Genomic DNA, 18,137 nt, shown 5'->3' with positions numbered 1-18,137 from the left:
CTAATGTTATGCTAACGTGACACTTACCCTTCCAGTGACAGCAACGCTATCTTTAACCGGTAGACTCCAGAGTTGAAGGTCTGTCACAAAGCCAGATTATGTCCATTTGTCCCCCCTCATGTAAACTTTCAGTGACTCTCTGGACTAAGATTGAGTGAAATTATTCCAGAAATTCTGGCCGTGTCTAAACTCATGCCGGGGCGGGGGCATTATAGGGATGAGATATATTCAGCCAGTCAAGTTTTGCGATACGCCAATCGATATCCGTAGATTTAAAGTGCGCAGTGAACTCTTAAAACAAATTTAATCCAGCAACGGTGCCGTTCATTTTAGCCGCGTTTGCGCCTGCCAACATGGCGGCTCATAGAAACCGAATCACGTGACATCCGATATACGAAAAAAAAATATTGAGTGAAATTGTAAGTGTTCTGCATTAGCTTACACTGATTTTTCTTTAACAAAAAACTAATATTCCTCCGAAATGTTACTTGAATGTGGCAGCTGTGATGACTAATGTCCACTCCAAATCACGTGAAGTCTTCACTGTTTATGTCCACTAGATGGCGGCCTTTAGTCTCGTGTGGGAGGCTCAACTGGCGCTTTATCAACCACTGCTGGTTGATGAAATACTCAGTTCAGAGCACAAAAGCTTTTCCGATGAAATATAGAGACTCACTGTGAGTTTATTCTTTCGATTGGATTATTACTACAACTGGATTACTATCATTTACAGAAGAGCAAGTGCAACAAAACCTTAAACTGTGTGATACAGTCAGTGATCCCCTTTTTAGGAATTAAACACAAACACTCAGAATATTATTTTCTTTGCAACATTTGATTTATTTTGAACAATAGCAAAGCCATCTCACAGAGACTACTTTGAATTACACAGAATGCAAATAAATATATGTAGGACCATAGTAGAATTAAAGACATTAACAACCGATTCAAATTATGTACAACACTCTGAATAGTGCAAAACCACACATATACTGCCCTCAATGAAATTCTTGCATCAAGTACATTAGAGAACAGTGATTGTGTACTGCCCCCTGGTGGGGGAATATAAAAACTGATGGTACTGTATATGGCATGTTGACAAAAACCATGGCAAATCATTGTGAATGTGACAGGGTGAGGCAGAATTACAGCCCCCTGCTACACCTCATCAAGAAGAGCTTTGACAACAAGGGTGATGGAAAGATCACTGAGATGTGGTGTGGATTTAAATCTTCTTTAGGTCAGTTGAAAACAGTCATAAGAGGGGGAAAAAAAAACGAAAACATCCAAAGACAAAGTCGTATCAATTAGTAAATTCAAGCAAATCTCAATGAAATAAAGTATTTTTGAGAAACCACCAAAGCCAACAAAATGTGAACCACATCATGATCACGAAATGGCAACGGTAAAGATGACAACCTAAAACCACATAGCAGGTAGGTAGTGCCCACCACCCCTGAGTGAAAACTATTTTTTAAAAAAGGTCTTAGCACCATCAGATACCACAGAACGCCAGCTTTGCCAGTTCTTCCCAATCCAGAAAGCATGGATTGTGACAGGCACGAAACATTATTTAAAGTGCGCTCGCTCGCTTGAGCTATTCCTTTCACTCACATTTTGTTTTCCAACACAAAATCTTCCCCCAAAACATTAAGTTTCATTTAAAAACGACACACAAAGTTTTAGTTACATTTTACCATGCATTAGCAATTGTTGCATATTGAAATCTATTTTAGGGACCACTGATGAAAACCTGGACCTTACAAAGTGTGGTTGTAAATTCTCCTCAGAGGGTGGCACGAGCGAGAATGCATATACACTTTCAGTCAAGTGTCCACATTGCAGACACGTTCTTGAACATTCGAAATAAATTATTGGTGCTACTTTAAATAACCTGAAAGTTCTTGAAATGCCACTTGGACGTCAAGAGGCCTATCAAAAAAAAAAGGAGGTTTGTACTTCAACACAACATTGTCACTTTTTTTTTCTTGTAGACAGTACATAAACATCTGAACCCGACACAATTTAAGTCTACGTGTGACGAAAAAAGTCATAGGAAAGCCGTACACAAAAAACATATTGTTGCATCTGAGATGATGTTTCCTATTGTACTAAGTATTTGTGCATTGGTGACGCAAAGAATTACCTCTCAGCATTGATCATTAAAATACATTTAAATCATGTCAAAGACGAGGAAAGCAATACTGCAATAACAGGTGATTGGAGAAAGAGAGAAAGAATATGACCATCAGGAGAGTATCAAGCCTCCATGAGCTGATCTGAATTAGAGATTTCAACCATCATCATTTCAACCCACAGCTGATTAGGACAATAAGAGCCAGTCGAAAAGAAGTACTCAAATGTTACAAAATTTAAAAAAGAGAGACAGGTTTGCTACGCTGTTGATAGATGGAAAGGTAAACAAGAGACAGAAAGTCTAGTCATTTCCGTGCACTCATGCAATAGATGTGCACCGTGTGCATCTTTGGCTATGCATAGCACTGTCTCCTTTGTCGAGGTGCAAAAACAAGCACGACAACACGCTAATGCTGACTGGTAGAAGCCCTGTTCAGACTGAAAGCTCAGGTAGATGAGGAAGGATGAAAGACAGTGGGTAACATAAGGAAAGTGCCCCCGGGTAGTATGGCACCTCATTAAATAAGAACCATTTGGCTTTGGTTTGAAAAGACAAGACACTCTGCAACCAGGCAGTGTGTGCATGCGTTTTTGGCTCGGGTCAGTGTGACTAAGTTGTGGCGTGTCCTTTTGTTCACTGCACCGGAGCAAGGCTAGCCCTTCAAGTTTAACAAGTTGTCTTTGAAATTGGACAGGATGGCCTCTCTTCCTCAAGCCATGGACTCAGTCTGAGTGGATTTAACTTCTCCCGCTGGGGTCTGCTGAGAAGAGGCCAAAAATAGTCCTCCAGTCATAAGTCAACCAATCTCTCCTTCAGTCAGTGAGTGTTATGTGTCTTGGTGGTACCTGTGAAAAGACCAGAGACATAGGTGTGTAATTGAGTTTATCATCGTTTCCTGCCATCACAACAAACTATACACAGGTATTAAGTTATTTCACAACAGGGCTACACCTTTTTCAGGAATTATTTTCTCTTTTTGTTTCCTTGAAAAACAACAAAGCCAATTATGTAAGTTGATGAGAGCCAAATTCTTCACACACACACTTAACAATGCAACAGCACAGGGTTTGTTTTTTACAGCTTTAATAAGAAAATGAAAACATTTAACTAGACTTTTCAAGTGCAGCTTGTTCCTTGTGTGGAATAGTGATGGTTTTTAAAATAGGACTACTAGGAAAACATCTTATCAGGTGACAGGATGGCTGAATGCATTCTTGAGATTAGCAGGAAACCGTTGTGTTGAACACTCCTGTGAAAATGGTGGCCCGAATAAGGCGGACGTATCTTTAATAGAATCTTGTCGCCATGAAAGAGCAACACTGTTCTGAGTAAATACTGAATGAACTACAACTTTTTCACGTTGCCTTAATAGAGATATTTCATCCAAGTCTATGTTCAGGGGAAATAAACGGCACGAGGATTTTGAGAATGAAGTCAAGAGATAAGGAGTCCTTACCCGCTCTGTAAAGTGAACTCAGGCAGTGCTCCGAGGGACGTCAGCTGCTCCTCCAAAGCCACTATACGCAAACCAATGTAGCCAGAAGACAGCAGCAGCAGCACAACCCTGTGATTTAAAATAATTAAATAAATTAATAAATCACACACAATGTCACATTATTTGCCTTTTTCATGCACTGACAATTGTTATCTGTATTTTCAAAGCCATTTTAGGCACGTGTCCCTTGATCAATAAACCATTTTACACATTACAGCTGTGCCCTCTTACCAACATGCTGATTTAGCACTGGATGCTATTCATTGCTACTTTACACTTAGTAATGGGTACTGAAAATACTGTACTATCATTTAGCGCTGGCATTAACAGTGCATACATTCTGGAGGACACCGTGCTAGCCTCACACACGATTGCAGTGGAGAAAGTTATATGTTCAAAAGTCAGGTTACGTGTCACCAGAACTGCTGCTGATAAGGAATGACTTGACTTTTGTTTGTGTTGGCTCGTGGTCAGAAAGCACGGGGCAAATATTTCCTCCAAGACAAAAGTTGTAGTTGCTTTGAGTGGACACTCTTACTTTTACGAGTTACACTCAGCTTGATCAAGAGGAGTGCAGATGTTTATTTCTTCCAACAACCATAGAATATTTCAAATTAGTGCTGTGTTTGTTTGATTGTTCATAACACACGCATGCTCGCACGCACGATGCTTCCTCTCTTGCTCGAGACCTTTACACCTGGCATTAAGATGCGTTTTCTGTGATTGCACAAATGAATAGTGCCTGACCACAAAAGAACAGAGAAGAGGAAGGAGGTACTACTCACAAAATCAAGTAAATGAAAAGTAGCATGTTGAGCGTGCTGGCCTCGCTCTGAACCAGCAGGGACTTGGCCTTTTCTGTCACATTCCAAACCCACGATCCACCTTTAACAGGAACAAGAAATGTAAATACAACATGAATACCTAGGCTCCAAGTCCCACAGTGTTTTCAATTCAAGTTTTCACTGAACTACAGTATTGTGATGCTGTGCCAAACAGACATTATCTCTATCTATCTTTTAGAATCTGTTTTTTTGGTGGCGATTTAAACATAAATAATTGCCAGAAATCTTCAGTATAGATTTAGGACTGGCAACTGTGTGCATGCATCAGTGCATTACCTGACTGGGACAGCTCCTCTGACGATGAGCTATCACTCTGCTGTATGAGCAAGGCCTTCACTCTGGAGCCGTTTCCGTTAGGCATCGTCTCTGCAGAAAAAGAGAAATCAGCATTGGATTTTATATATTTATATTTATATATATATATATTCACTGACAAAAAGAAACATGGAGATCACAGCACTCCATACATCTATGTTTCAACTTTTGTTATTTGCCGTTTTAACAGAGTCCCCCAGTGTAAAGGACTTGTAAATTGGCGTTGAGCTCTAACCTCTGCAGAGAGCTGGTCTGAGCAGAGGCTGGTCAGTCATAGACTGAGACTCCGAGCCATCGACTTGGTCATAGCTGTCGTCCAGACTGGACAGGCTGGAGTTCTGTTGACAGACAGAGAATTTTTGTAATATCAACAAGACAACTCTTTTCTACAGGCTCAAATATCAATTCCCCTTATTACTGAATAATTCTAAAACATAGAAAGTGTCTTACCACAAGTTTGCTCTTATCAAAGCTGGCCTCAGTTGAGGAGATGACAGGGCTACTGTTTGTGCTACCATCCTGTAAAAGAGAGAATCACGCAAATGTTATGTCCACTTAAGTTTTACCACATTTTTTAATCAATCCAAGAACATTTAAGGATAATGTATGCACCGTGTGAACAGAGCAACTCACCTCTAGCTGAGGACAGACTGAACGCAGCACCTGATAACATGATTCTCTGTTCCGCAGGGCCACAAACAGGTACTGAACAAGGGTTACAACATAGTGAATATTAAATGTTGGCTCTTTAGGCACACTTAAAGTCAAGTTGAACATCTCTATTGACTACTAAGACAATAGCCTCATCAAGTGCTCATTAATGGCTGTGTGAGATGGGGGGGTGGGGAACCTACTTTTTCACCACGCGTGGTGCGAATCGACAAGGCGTTGGGCACAAGCAAAGCCGTGTTCTGCTTCTTCACTCTAAGAACGCAGGAGACTGCAATCACTACCTGTGAGAGGACACAGACAAACACAGGAAAGGTCAGTCTTGACCTGCTCTCTCACATGCAATGAAGTCCAAAATGACATGAGAAGAGACTCAGGAGAAATTAAGACAACCAATGAGCAGTTGCCCTGCCTCCTGCATACTCCAGCCCCTCGTCTGGATCCTCCAGAGATTCTCCCGCTGTTGTGAACACAGTTTCATCCAGATAATCTCCTTTTAGCGTTCAACAGATGTGAATAACACACTCTGCAATCTTGATGCATCCTGACCGAGTTATCCAGAATCCATTGCTTTAGAATCCAATCAAATCAAACATTAGGCCAAAAGGAATGAATGGGCATTTACCTTTGTATCCTTGAGCAAAACTGAGGAGTGGAAACAGGCATGGGTGTCTGTGATGTACAGCCGACCATGGTAGGGCACTTCCTTCTGCAGAGCACAGATGTATGCTAGGAGAGAAGGGGAGCAGCAACACGTTTTATAAGGGCCACTCGTTCATTAAGCCAATCAATCACAACAATATTCATTTACCTACCATGTATTAAGTCTTCATTCTCTGGAATGTTTGGAAACAACTTGTGGAATGTCTTGTTGTGCTTTGTGAAACTCTACAATAAAATGGAAAACAAGAAAGAAAGGTGAATTTAACAAAATAATGAAATTGAAAGCAAAAATTAGGTATTTGAAAAAAAAAAAGAGCACACACTACAGGGCTTTACTGGTTCTAGAGTAGCTTTCAGTAAATGCACTTGTCAGCTAATACAACACATTCAAACATCAACCCATTTAGAACCAGGTAGCTCTGCATTTCATTTCCTCGAACATCTTCTATTTGAAAGAACTGTGCGGACTTACACTTCGTGTACTTGCGGTTTCTGTTTTCTCAAAGACTTTGTTGTCATCATCGTACGACTGTGCTCTGTGGACAGAAAACATACAGCTCTCAGTGTGAACGCAGTCTATGGTTTATACTGGACTGTGTGAATGTGAGGTGTTACAGAGACACTGCAAGTGCAGCGGATTACAAGGGGTTTTTTTTTTGTGCGTCTTGTGGCAACACTGTCGACGCCTCTGATTGGCTAAGAAAACCACTGAGTGGTTAAAAAATGGTGAGTGCTTCAGTAAAGTGAGAAAACAGTTGGCTGTAAAAAGAACAACTCTAATTTTGACTAGAGGAACAACACATATAGAACACTTTAAGTCATTTTGTTGTTTAATGATGTTTGTTCACCTTCAGCCATTAAATTTGTAGGTACAAAATCGTTTTTGGCAGGATTATCAGATTTGGTAATTTCCTCCAACATTTTAGTACATTAGGAGCTAGAAATCTAGTGGCAGAGCATCCAAAATGCTTGTCTTGAAATACATAAATTCTACATATACTTTAAATATCGAAGCAATAAACACAGTCATATAGGAGGCATTACAGATAAAGACTGCTCTTCACAACATTATACATCTAACTCACACATTCAATTATGTGGGGGGGAAGAAAAACACCCAGTAAGCCTCCAACGGATGTGTGCTCTTGTGTGCGTCACGTCTGAACAACAGCTGAGACCTGGATCAAGTCTTGTGATTCATAATAGTTGCGAGTCTCCACTACATCAAAGTATTTTATGCATTTGAAGTTGAGCTATAAAAAGTCAACTGCAATTGAGAGACCGTGTATGTGTGTTTTACAGAGAAGTGATGCAATTCTGTACATTAACGGCTCAACTTTTTGGGCAACTTCACAGAAGACGTTTTAACCCTGAAGGCCCTTCAAACATGTTTTGACATTGTGTTTAATTCCTCCTCTTTCCCCGTTGGTCCTACCTGATGGCTACTTGTCTGGCAAGCGTTTTGTGCTGTAGCTGGACCTCGATCTGGGCTGCCTCCAGACTCAAGGCTTTCCTGGCCTCCAACTTCTTGATGCTGCCATTGCTTAGGCTACTCCTGCTTTTCTTCACTTTGTCTGGCAGCCCGCTGCCACTGCTATCTACAGGGTAGTTACTGGAAATGGTGAGAGAGAGAGAGAGAGAAATTTAACAACTTGCCTTATTGCTCAAACAGATTTATTTGTTTAGGCAAATTATCGTATGCCTTTTTCTCCTTGGGTATTATGGCAGGAACATAATACACTTCTTACAATTTTATTATTAACATAAATGTTAACGTCTGCCAGATAAAGACATATAAAAAAATACATTAAAGAAAGAACAAAGCACAATAACCCAACAACTCATTCACAGATAACACAAGGCCTTAAAAAGGAAAATGTTGAGAAAACATATTACAGTAAAACCGGATTACTTAAGGTGGGAAACTGACAGTTGCGCAAATGCCCGTTCTAAACTGTGCCAACAACTATTTTGTGTCGTTATCCAGCATTTGCATGTAGCAGAACTAAATGCTCAGCAGAGCACAACGGATGCTATTAACTTGAGTTAGGAATGTTGTTGCTATACGTCACATTGTCAATTTCTACAAAATAAAAGGCTTTATCGAGTCAGAAAAATTGTTTTACAAATGGCTGGAAAAACAACAAACAAACCAAGCAGGTGACTCAAAAAAGAATGCAGCAGGATTTACAATGTGCCCATAAAGAAAAGAAAGGAGAGAAATGGCCTGTCCTTGACTTGGAACAAAGAGGCCACAAATTAAACAACCCCACAGTCAGCTGAATTGTATTCACACAAACCTGTAAATTAAGTTAAAAATAATGATACGCTCACAAAACAGGACACCGTTTGAGTGAATCCCACATCTCAAAAGGAGGACAAAAAGACTTCAAACTCGTTAGGACAAACAATGAAAAAGACCAGCTTACCTGGTAAATTTAAATCGCTTAGATGATCGAAAACTATATCGACTGACAATTGGCATTTCCTTTCCTAAAGGACGAAAATCCTTGAAAACACTGGGTTTCTGTATATTAGCTTAAGCCATTAAAGCTGAGAGGTAAAAATAAATAAATAATATATTAATAAATACAATATTTAAATGTTCTAAATGTGTGGTCCAAGATGTTTTTTGTGCCAGTTAAGTCAAGGTCCTTCTCAAGCTGCTGCCAGAAAAAAACTGTTGTGTTGCTGCGCTGGTAAAGAGGAAGTCACTGTGTTGAGAATGGTGTGACACTCCGTAGTAGGTGACGTCAAACTTAACCACTCCCCCAGAGCCAAACAAGCATGAAAGGGAACAACGTGCAGACTGCACACACTCTCTTATGTATACACACACACACACACACACACACAGACAGAACTTGCATAGTGCAACACAAGCACAGACAAGTTGCAGAAAGGCTCATCTCATACAATCTTCCACTAAAAAAACACATCGCTCAATATCAAAATCTTGTCTTGTGGAGATGTGCTTTGTATGGTATATTCAGATTAGACGGGGACTTTTAAAAACAGCTTTCTCTGCAAGTGGAAAAGTACTTGAGAAATACTTGTGAGGTGCTCAGACTCGCCCATATAGCCTAACCTAGGCCTAGATTATCCATGTTTCCCTTAAGGCAAGGAATCTAACCAAGAAATGGAAAAACACCATAAGTTAAACTCACTCAGTCTCTTCTATATGGCAATTAAGGTATGTTGTATGCATAACGATCATCGACTATCACCACTTAAGACAAGTATTAAATACAATTTTAACTATCCTGTCATGTGAGTAATTGGGGTAAAGGTCAGAGAGGAAAACAACTCTCACAGCTGCAACTAGATTTTTACCCTGTAATTATACTTGGATGACTATTACAGAGTAACCAGTTACACGTAACCTTAATTCAGGACACAGGAAGTAAAAACAATGCAAGAGATAGTCATACTGCATGTGAGGTGGTATGTATTTACATTCTTCTGTGTCATTAAAGCATAAGCTTATTTTTAGTGTTCAGTTATTTACCTTGGCAAGTAAAATCCCAATGTGGTAGGTTATGTGTATGTGTAGATTGTGATTTTCTCTACTCCAGAAACAAAAGTGCAACGGACCTTTGCTGTCACCCTTTAATACATTCCTAAAACAGAAATGGTTATAAGTAATATAAACAACTAGCAATTTCGGAGGCCAGAAAACCCAGTGAGGCGGGGTTTAAACATAGGCAACACACTATGAGAAGTGTTTCATAATGATAGCTTAACTGCTCGCCAAGTATGCTCACCCGAGCCACCTCCAGAGGGAAAGAGGATAAAGACAGCAGGGCAATATAAGCACTTCTCAAAGGCTATAACCGGTTTTGGATTTCTTAACAACTTCCCGTCTTTGCTCGGGACAAAACATAATCATTAACATCGTGTCAAAGCAGCTTCCTGTATCTCTCAAAAGCCACCAGTACTCATTTTAGCTGTTTCAATAAGATGTGCTGCGCATTTACAAAACCGCGGGTCATGGGTTGAAAATTTCCCACATAGTCTGGAAGTTTTGAAAACAAATTGATTTTCTTTGCCGTGTTGTACTGTAAATTCCCAGCCTGACAAACCAAAGGAAATTACAGCCAAGTCACTTATTTCATTCTACCATGTATAATAATGCACTTTGTAATGGCTCTAGGGAATACAGTTGATGCTATGATCTTAAAGAAACTTACTGAACTTAATGACATTTGGACAAGAGTGTTAAAGCAGAAACAAATAAATAAATCCAAAAATCAATACAATATAAGCAAAAGCTTCACATGAAATGACCTATGTACTCCATAAAAGTGACATCATTTAATGACTAGTTTGCAGTTACAAAGCAGGGGGTGGCCTACATAAAACTGGTGTATATGATCACAAAGAGGCCTTGACCCGTAGCCTACTTCAAAATTGTATCACTCCGTCATAAAGACTAATGGAAAAAAGGTAGTTTTACCACCACACCCAACATTTCACAATAGGAATAGGCTTCTTAAATTCTGAGCGGCAAAATATTTAAATGGAAGGACAGATAGTTAAGGTAATCTAGAATCATGACAAAGAACAATTTGTCTAAGTACAGGGAAACTACAGCACATAAAGCAAACCTCACATGTTGATCATGTTCTGTGAAATAGAGATTAGCAAAACATTCCAGTTTTCTAAGTCTGCATGTGTTCTAGTGTCAGCTAGTGTCAGAACAGACAATTCACTTCAACAAAGTTTCCACAGTTGTAAAGTCTGTGACTGGATTTACAAAACAGTCTTCTCTCAAAAATATGGAGCCGGCTTCTGTAGAAATAATTTAGCGGCTAAACTCTTCCTGTATTTAGACAGCACTGCCTTATCAAACAGTTCTAGAAAATAAGATTCAAATCAGAGACAGTTAACATTTGCTCAACCTACCTTCTCAGATTCTCAGAGAGATGACCATGAGCCACAGAACCCTGGTGGTTCAACAAGCCTTTCCCTCTCTCCATATCCACCAAACGTTTCCCTATGCCTCTTCCAGAGTGTCTGATGGTATGAAGCCACAACTGGTCAAGACAGCTGAATCACACAGCCCTGCACTACCTTCGGCACTTAAACCTTGAGCATTATCAGGGTGTAAAGGTCTGTTTTACTGCAACATTTTAGAGCTCAACACGTAGACAGGACCAGAAGAGTGGGGTGAAAGTGGAAAAAAAAAAAAGAAAACACCACAATGTGTCTCCCAAGCTTTGTCCTTTCATAGGCAATTTGACCCTGTGTTGTCATGGAAACTTAACAATTGAAAGTAGATGGTGGAAATGAGGGGGGGTGAGAAACATTGCCAGCTTGTTCTGAAAGCCTAAACAACAAAAACTCCAAGTAGCCCATTTTCAATAACAACAAGGGCATGGATTTAAAAACGGGTGATGGTCAGCCCACTCTTTTAAAAGTATGTAAATGGGCTACAACGCGAGTAAGTTTGTGTTTGAATGAAGAGAAAGGGGCTATATCTATACATATGACACCACCATCCAGGGAACTCACTCACATGGTCACACTTGTGACGCCAGTCTTAATTTAGCCACCATATACATCACCCCTTACCTCAGTCTGACCTCTGCCTGTCATGTTCTCGCTGTAAACCTCTTGCTGTTGAACCCCGGGATAAACATTGTGGAACAGCTGTGCTATAATTAAGTTTTGCAGCAATCAAAACAGCAGAGTTTTGATTGTTGTTACAGCCATATGGCCTCTCCGAGTCCTTGAACCTGATAGTGTAACTTCTAAACAATATGGCTGTTGGTCTATCAACTGATGTCAAAGGTTCCATGGGGCAATAGACCACTGCAGTATCCTGCTTGCTGCTCTATGCAATACAAGTTACATGGAGAACAACAAAACATTCGACAACAAAGCGGTGCATGTAATTCAACATAAAACTGTTGTCCAAGAGGCTACTTTTTGGTGAGTTTAATGTGGCAAGTGGAGAAAACATTGTATTGTGTCCATGACAGTTTTTTTCATAGCAATTGTTATTGAGAGATAAGACGAACAATTCTTGTGAAGGGCAAAGGGCACTTCTAATAAAAGCCATGTTACTGTTTCACCCGAAAGTATGTTTATACTTCAAACACTCTGTAAAAAGAAGAATACATCCATTTGTTGCTGTTAACTGATGAAGTGACGGTTAAGTTAAAATAGTTCCCTGGTTGCTCGGTTTTGTGCCTGGTCCCTTTACATGCAAATGAGAAACATGCAAACACACACCCACTTCTTCCAGGGGGTGTGTCAACGCCGCGACCCTCACGCTACCATAACAGTTGAACGTGAACCGTGGGAGAAACATGGCAGGTGGAGGAAACCATATGTTTGAACCAGTGTCTGACCCTGAACAAGAGGAAGCTACGGAAAAAGTTGTAGTATGTAGACTGCAACAGGAAGTGTCAGAATGGTCAGTTATGAGCTCTATTTGACCTTTTCTTAAAAATGTGTGCGTTTTACATCGGTGAAATACGTACTGCTCTTCCTCCCTCATCTGCATTCTCGCATTTTATAGGGACAAGGTGGAGCTAAGGTGGAGCTCTCGAAGTAAACTTCCTGGTGGGGTGGCAACATTCCAGGTGAAAGGCAATTCAACATCACATGTTTTATTGCCTATACTTACACTAAGGGGGACCACAAAAAAATGACTGAGTATTCTATTTCCACACCTTGGCGACTGGTAGGGCCGCCAGAGTCCCAAATATAAGTATTAAAATTATTAAAAAGTTGATTTTGTATAATAGGTCCCCTTTAAATTAGCAGGAAACTAGCTTTGACTGAAGATTCCCACAACAAAAGTACTCCTAAGGGGAAAGAGGTATGCCGCTCTCATTTGTCTGCAAAATGAGACAGATGATCCCACGAGTCCTGCTGTAGACGTCAGCCTTATGTCTGCTGGTCTGGAGCATCCCAAGATAAGACTGCTTCCTTAACGAATGAATAGAACCTGATAGTATTATAGCACCATCTTCTGGAGAGCCATGGGCAATTATTGTCATGAGAGCTGCTGATTCATCATCATCCAATCAAGCCATTTATACCAAAGCAACAGACCTTTGCAGATCTTTCCCAACCTTTCCATCACTAGGCCAACTCTAAAATGTTGAAGCCTCCAAATAAACTGGACCATGGGCTTTGGAACAAATTGTATGTATGCGAGCATGTGTATCATTAAGCCAAATATTTAAAATGTAGTACATGCAGAATAATGACGATCGATCAAAATAAAATAAAGAAAACATGATCTCCTGTCACACATGTAGCAGATCTGATTTCTAAATGACAACAACTCTGCTGCATTTTAATTAGTGATCTCAGCTGTATGGATGAGAGAGAGATACCAGCTGTGATCTCAACTTTGATTGTCATCTTTTTTTCCCCCTCAGAATCATGAAGCTCTACTGACTGTATAAAATGTGTAACCAAACCCCTACGGTTTCTATGTGAAGCCCTGTAGTTTGCATAATTGGTCTGTAAAAGTTGATTTTAAGCCCAAGGCTTAGCCTACAGTGTGTGTTTATGATGCCTCATAAAAAGGGGTCTCTAAATACACTGTAAAGAAAAAGTTCTCAATTATTTTAATTTTTGATAAAATACACACATCATATTTCCCCCAAAATCAGACGGACATACTAGGCTGTGCACATAATATCAGTGATGTATTGACAACATCATGTTCAAAATGTGGCAGAGGCTAGTGATAAAAATTTCAAATTTCAACTTGCAATTAAGCACTAGGTTTATGTGAAAAGGGTGGAGGAGCCTGAGAAAATGAAAGCAGTAACACAATCAAACACCCTTAGGTAATGTTTGTTGGTGCAATTGTTTGTTTAACAACAACAATCGCAGCACTTTCCATTTACTCAATGTCTCATACAGGATCTCTCTAAAAAGCCAAAGATGGAAACCTGTGGTTGTGATCATAAAAAAAAAAGATGGACAATCTTCCAGGTTGAATCTGAGGCCAAACAATATATGAGAATATAGCCACTAAGGGTGACTCTGCTAGTTGTAAAAAGAAATTAGTTTGAATAGAATTATGGGAAAATTACTACTACTTGTGACTCAATTTATAATGGTCGAAATCGCTAGTTTGAGTTTCTTCAATAACACATGAAGTCAATTCTGTACATTATGTTCCTCTTTGGAAGGAAGGAAAATGATGTATGGCACATGAGAGGACACCAGTGTGATTGACAGCTGACAAGGTCCAATAGCAACCTGAGTGCAGGTCATGCCTCCAAAATTCTGGTTGCAATACGTCGACATGGTGCCAGCCAAACCGCAATTCTTGAAGGGGAATTCAGTTTCGTATGGTTCTTGTTCTTTGCCTCGACTGCGAGCTTCAATACAGTTAGGATGAGCAAAGAGAAGAGCCAGTGTGCAAAATAACATTCACAATGCATGTGAATGCAAAAATAACATGCAAAATAAAGTACTGCATGTGTACATACATGTGTCACAGCAGAACAGTGTGCAAGTCTGAGTGGGAAGTCATGTGGCCCTGTACATGCAACATCTCCCTCCACTTCCTCTGTGCTAACTGTAGACAGAGGAGGTCTTTGTGTGAGGCAACTCGGAGAACTCTCGAGCCACCAGGCATGTGAGCAGCAGTGGCATGGTGTGACTGTGACTACAGAAACCCACCAAAATGTAATGATTAAAAGTGAAAGTGTGAAACTCTACCATGTACAAACAGGGATCAAATTTAATCTACTCAAACATTTTCTATTCGAAATGGTCTTGAAGTAAACATCTCATCCTAAAACTCGGAGAGGCTTTAGCAACAGAGCAATGTGTATGTGTGGCAAAGTGTATAAGGAGATTTCAATGATTGGTAACAGTCTGCAGAATACCTTGTGACAGAGACCAACATACTGCAACTTCTATTTGTCAATGAATCATTTAGTATTTCAGAAATTTATAGTGATATCTGAAATGGTCAGCCGATTATATCGTACAATGTATTCACACTAGTTCCAGGAAAAATAATAAAAAATTCCCCCTGTATTTCACATATGAAAGAAAACTGACTGTTGCTTTGCATAAATGGTGAGATAACATGTAGTGCTGTGGAATAGAACAAGGACTTCATTTAAACACCCCCCAGAAAAAGAAGAACTCAAAAATATCAAAAATCTGAACCATCAGCTTTCACTCACACTTTTAGATAAGCTCCTCTAAAGCCTCACGTGTCTTCTTGTAATTCACCAAGCTATTGAGAATACAAAAAGGTGAAAAAGCTTTCTTTTCTTGGCACTGTGTCAAAAGGCAGGCCATTAACACTAGCCTGACAGAAGCAACTGATTCATTCAACCATGGCCAGCTGGCTAGTGCGCAACCTTTCATTTCAGAATAAACAGTCCTGGAGATGTGGTTTTCATCCGCTGACGGGCGTTTCCTCTGCATCTGCAGCACATCTCATAATTTAAACCTACATAGTCTACAGACTTCCCACAGCAGAAAGTAAGTTACGTCCTAAGAGCATCTTCCTGGAGCCAACAGGATGCCTGTAAATCCGCCCCTCCCAACTCACTCCTGAGCAAACTCTGGAAGCTTCGCAGCTAAACCAGGTCCTCTACCTCTTAACGGTGGTTCTTTTTTTATTGTGTTCCCGGCAAACCTGTGTGGAGACCAATTTACAATGAGCTAGATAGGAAATGAGATAACGTATTTGGTGTTAAGTCATACATAGATTATTCCACAACACATTTATTTTCCCTTCTTTATGGAGAATTTTTAACTTAAAAATGAAAAAAAAAGAAGTTAATAGTGGTAGTTGGCACAGTTTTTGTGTTGTAGTAGGTGATTCCAATTGTGAGAGGGGTGGACATACAAGAGTTGATTGACCAAATTTACTTGGGTCTTCTCATAGTACGACAGTCTCTAGAGTACATGCAGCTGCTCTAGTAGTTTGGCTGGTTTCTCCTGGATGTCGCACTTATATGGCAAGCCTTTGCTCACAGAGGCCTGACACTGCTGTGACACTTCTGTGTGTGTGCGCATGTTGTGGAAACAGATTATCACCCCACATTCTGTACAGATCTTAAATATGCTGATAACAGCAGGTTACATCCAACTGGCAGGGCTCTTGTATTCCAAACTTGGCTATCTAAGGAGAGGAAAGTGAAAGGCAATGCTTCAAGGACAAGATACAGGACACATTAATATAACACCATGTACCACCTGTGGTCAAGAGCCAAAAATAGCCAATTTATGAGAAAGCATATACTTTTCCCATGTATGTCAAGTGGGCAAGAGTGTTTCCCACAAGGAATCACCACATACGCATGTTTAAAAGTGTGCACAAGTGAATGTTGTGAATGATGCAAATGATGCCCGTTTTCTTTGTCGAGATGAAGGCGTTTCCTCATTTCCTACCCATTCCTTTGTATGAAAAGAGCTATACAAACAGCATCATAACAATCCGGTCTGACTCTGAATCTTGACAGGACCGTCGTCAAAAATCATGGAAGAGACAATAATGCCATACAGGTGACAAAAGGCATAATTAAAAACCAACTAGACCAGGGCTTCCTTTTATGCCACCTTTCATTGCATAATTTACACACACTGCCTGGAATGGATTAGCCAGCCACTCCACACAGCCATATTTAACAGTATTATGTAGGAAAAATGAGTCATTCAGTGTTCTTGCAAATGTGCTTGATGAGAACAAAAGGAAATTACAAATGCAAAATAAAATCCATATTTGTTTTACAGAATAGTCTAACTATATATACACTGCAAGGTACAAGGACCTGATAATCCTTACCCACTAAATAGCAAGCCTATCCCACAATATCCATGCAAGCTATTCTTTAGACAGCCTTTTAGTTCATAAAGGGTGAAAAGTACAATCCCATCCACATCTACAGAGACCACTTCATGCTAACATTTATTTTACAGACCATACAGACTTCTTACTAATGGATGTGCAAGTATGAGCTCATGAATTGGCTAAAGGTGCTGCTTACAGCAAGCGTTTATTACAGTCGAGGGCCAACAAAGACGTTTTAAGGTTTCAGTTCAGTGTCAGTGAGCAACTGTTTTGATAATGCTAGGGTTAATTTAAATGTCGACGTATTCATTCGGAAAGGGTGGATAGCCGGTTAGCATCATGTCCGCGCTGGCTGAAAAACTAGAGGTCCGCACAGTTCGCTTCTCATTAAACAAACGGGACGTTTAGGTTTTTAACGGCGCAATAATGCAAGCCCATGTCACGAGATAACGGATGTGTGTCAGCGGTTCTATCTAAGCAAAGCCTCCTGCTCCTTGTTGATGGTGCTCACCGGCAGATAGCGGTACAGCTAGCCACATATTCATTTTTCGCTCACCTCTCTTTCATGAAGTGCTTGATTCGGACGATGGCCTTCTCGTCGATCTTCCTGATGAAGGTTTTCAATCTGTCCCTCTTGTTTTCAAGCATTCTTCCTTCAGACAGTGGCAGGCTCGGTTCGTGCCGAAACGACGGTCCACGCCAAGTACTACCGTCCTTGTTTTGGCTGCAGCTTTTTTTTCCTCCCTTCCCAATTCATCTACTGCTGATTAAGATAATGAGCTCAAATCGGACCAAGTCAACCAACCAATCAGCGTCGCCGACGACTTTGCAAAAAGAGTCATGTCAGACCGACTGTCCAATCAAGGCCCGGTTGTTGGCCTGCGCCGACCGCCCACTACCTTATATGGCAGCCGGGGTGTCACTCTACTGGCAGATAAGCGTGGATGGTGGGAAGGATTTAAAGAGCTCGCCTGAGGGTTTATAATCATTAATTTTCGTGTGACTTCAACAGGTCACATGATAATAACATGAGGCAGTATGTCTCATCACACACCACATGATGAAGGTTAACCGTCGTGACAGAAAACAACACTCGTGTGTTTTCTTTTATTTGCTGTTATATTTGACAAATAAATATTTAGTCCTTTTGAACCCACAATCAGAGCTCTATTTAAAAACTACAGTTTTAGTGATTATATAGATATATGAATATATTGTTCA

At 40.2% G+C, this 18,137-nt stretch overlaps 1 protein-coding gene across 3 annotated transcripts; it reads right to left on the bottom strand.

Moving 5' to 3' along the window:
• Window positions 1-816: 816 nt before the first annotated feature.
• Window positions 817-17,670, bottom strand: si:zfos-943e10.1 (GRAM domain-containing protein 2B). 3 transcript variants are annotated; one of them, XM_044043649.1, is made up of 13 exons: window positions 17,473-17,670; window positions 7,560-7,736; window positions 6,597-6,660; window positions 6,277-6,349; window positions 6,087-6,190; window positions 5,647-5,745; window positions 5,426-5,497; window positions 5,243-5,311; window positions 5,028-5,130; window positions 4,754-4,843; window positions 4,418-4,517; window positions 3,594-3,701; window positions 817-2,982 (listed from the first exon to the last, which is right to left on the bottom strand). In XM_044043649.1, exons 1-13 carry the CDS (start codon window positions 17,562-17,564, stop codon window positions 2,964-2,966), a joined length of 1,170 nt encoding a protein of 389 aa, XP_043899584.1. In that variant the 5' UTR covers window positions 17,565-17,670; the 3' UTR covers window positions 817-2,963. The 3 variants fall into 3 exon arrangements, with proteins under 3 accessions (XP_043899584.1, XP_043899585.1, XP_043899586.1); XM_044043650.1 differs by lacking the exon at window positions 17,473-17,670 and adding an exon at window positions 11,030-11,196; XM_044043651.1 differs by lacking the exon at window positions 17,473-17,670 and adding an exon at window positions 8,554-8,822.
• Between the last annotated feature and the right edge of the window lie 467 nt (window positions 17,671-18,137).

This window comes from Solea senegalensis, linkage group LG14 (assembly GCF_019176455.1).
Source record: "Solea senegalensis isolate Sse05_10M linkage group LG14, IFAPA_SoseM_1, whole genome shotgun sequence".
NCBI classification, from domain to species: domain Eukaryota; kingdom Metazoa; phylum Chordata; class Actinopteri; order Pleuronectiformes; family Soleidae; genus Solea; species Solea senegalensis.
The sequence above is the reverse complement of the archived record's forward strand: the minus strand, read 5'-3'. Positions and strand labels throughout refer to the sequence as shown.

What these genes read in the sequence shown, in the direction of transcription:
- si:zfos-943e10.1 (XM_044043649.1), bottom strand. Translation starts at nt 17,564, where the DNA reads ATGCTTGAAAACAAGAGGGACAGATTGAAAACCTTCATCAGGAAGATC. An exon ending in CAGTCTGTCCTCAGCTAGAG is followed by an intron (nt 5,312 to 5,425) that starts GTGAGTTGCTCT and finishes TCTCTTTTACAG; the next exon opens with GATGGTAGCACAAACAGTAG. An exon ending in CTTTTCATTTACTTGATTTT is followed by an intron (nt 3,702 to 4,417) that starts GTGAGTAGTACC and finishes TTTAAATCACAG; the next exon opens with GGTTGTGCTGCTGCTGCTGT.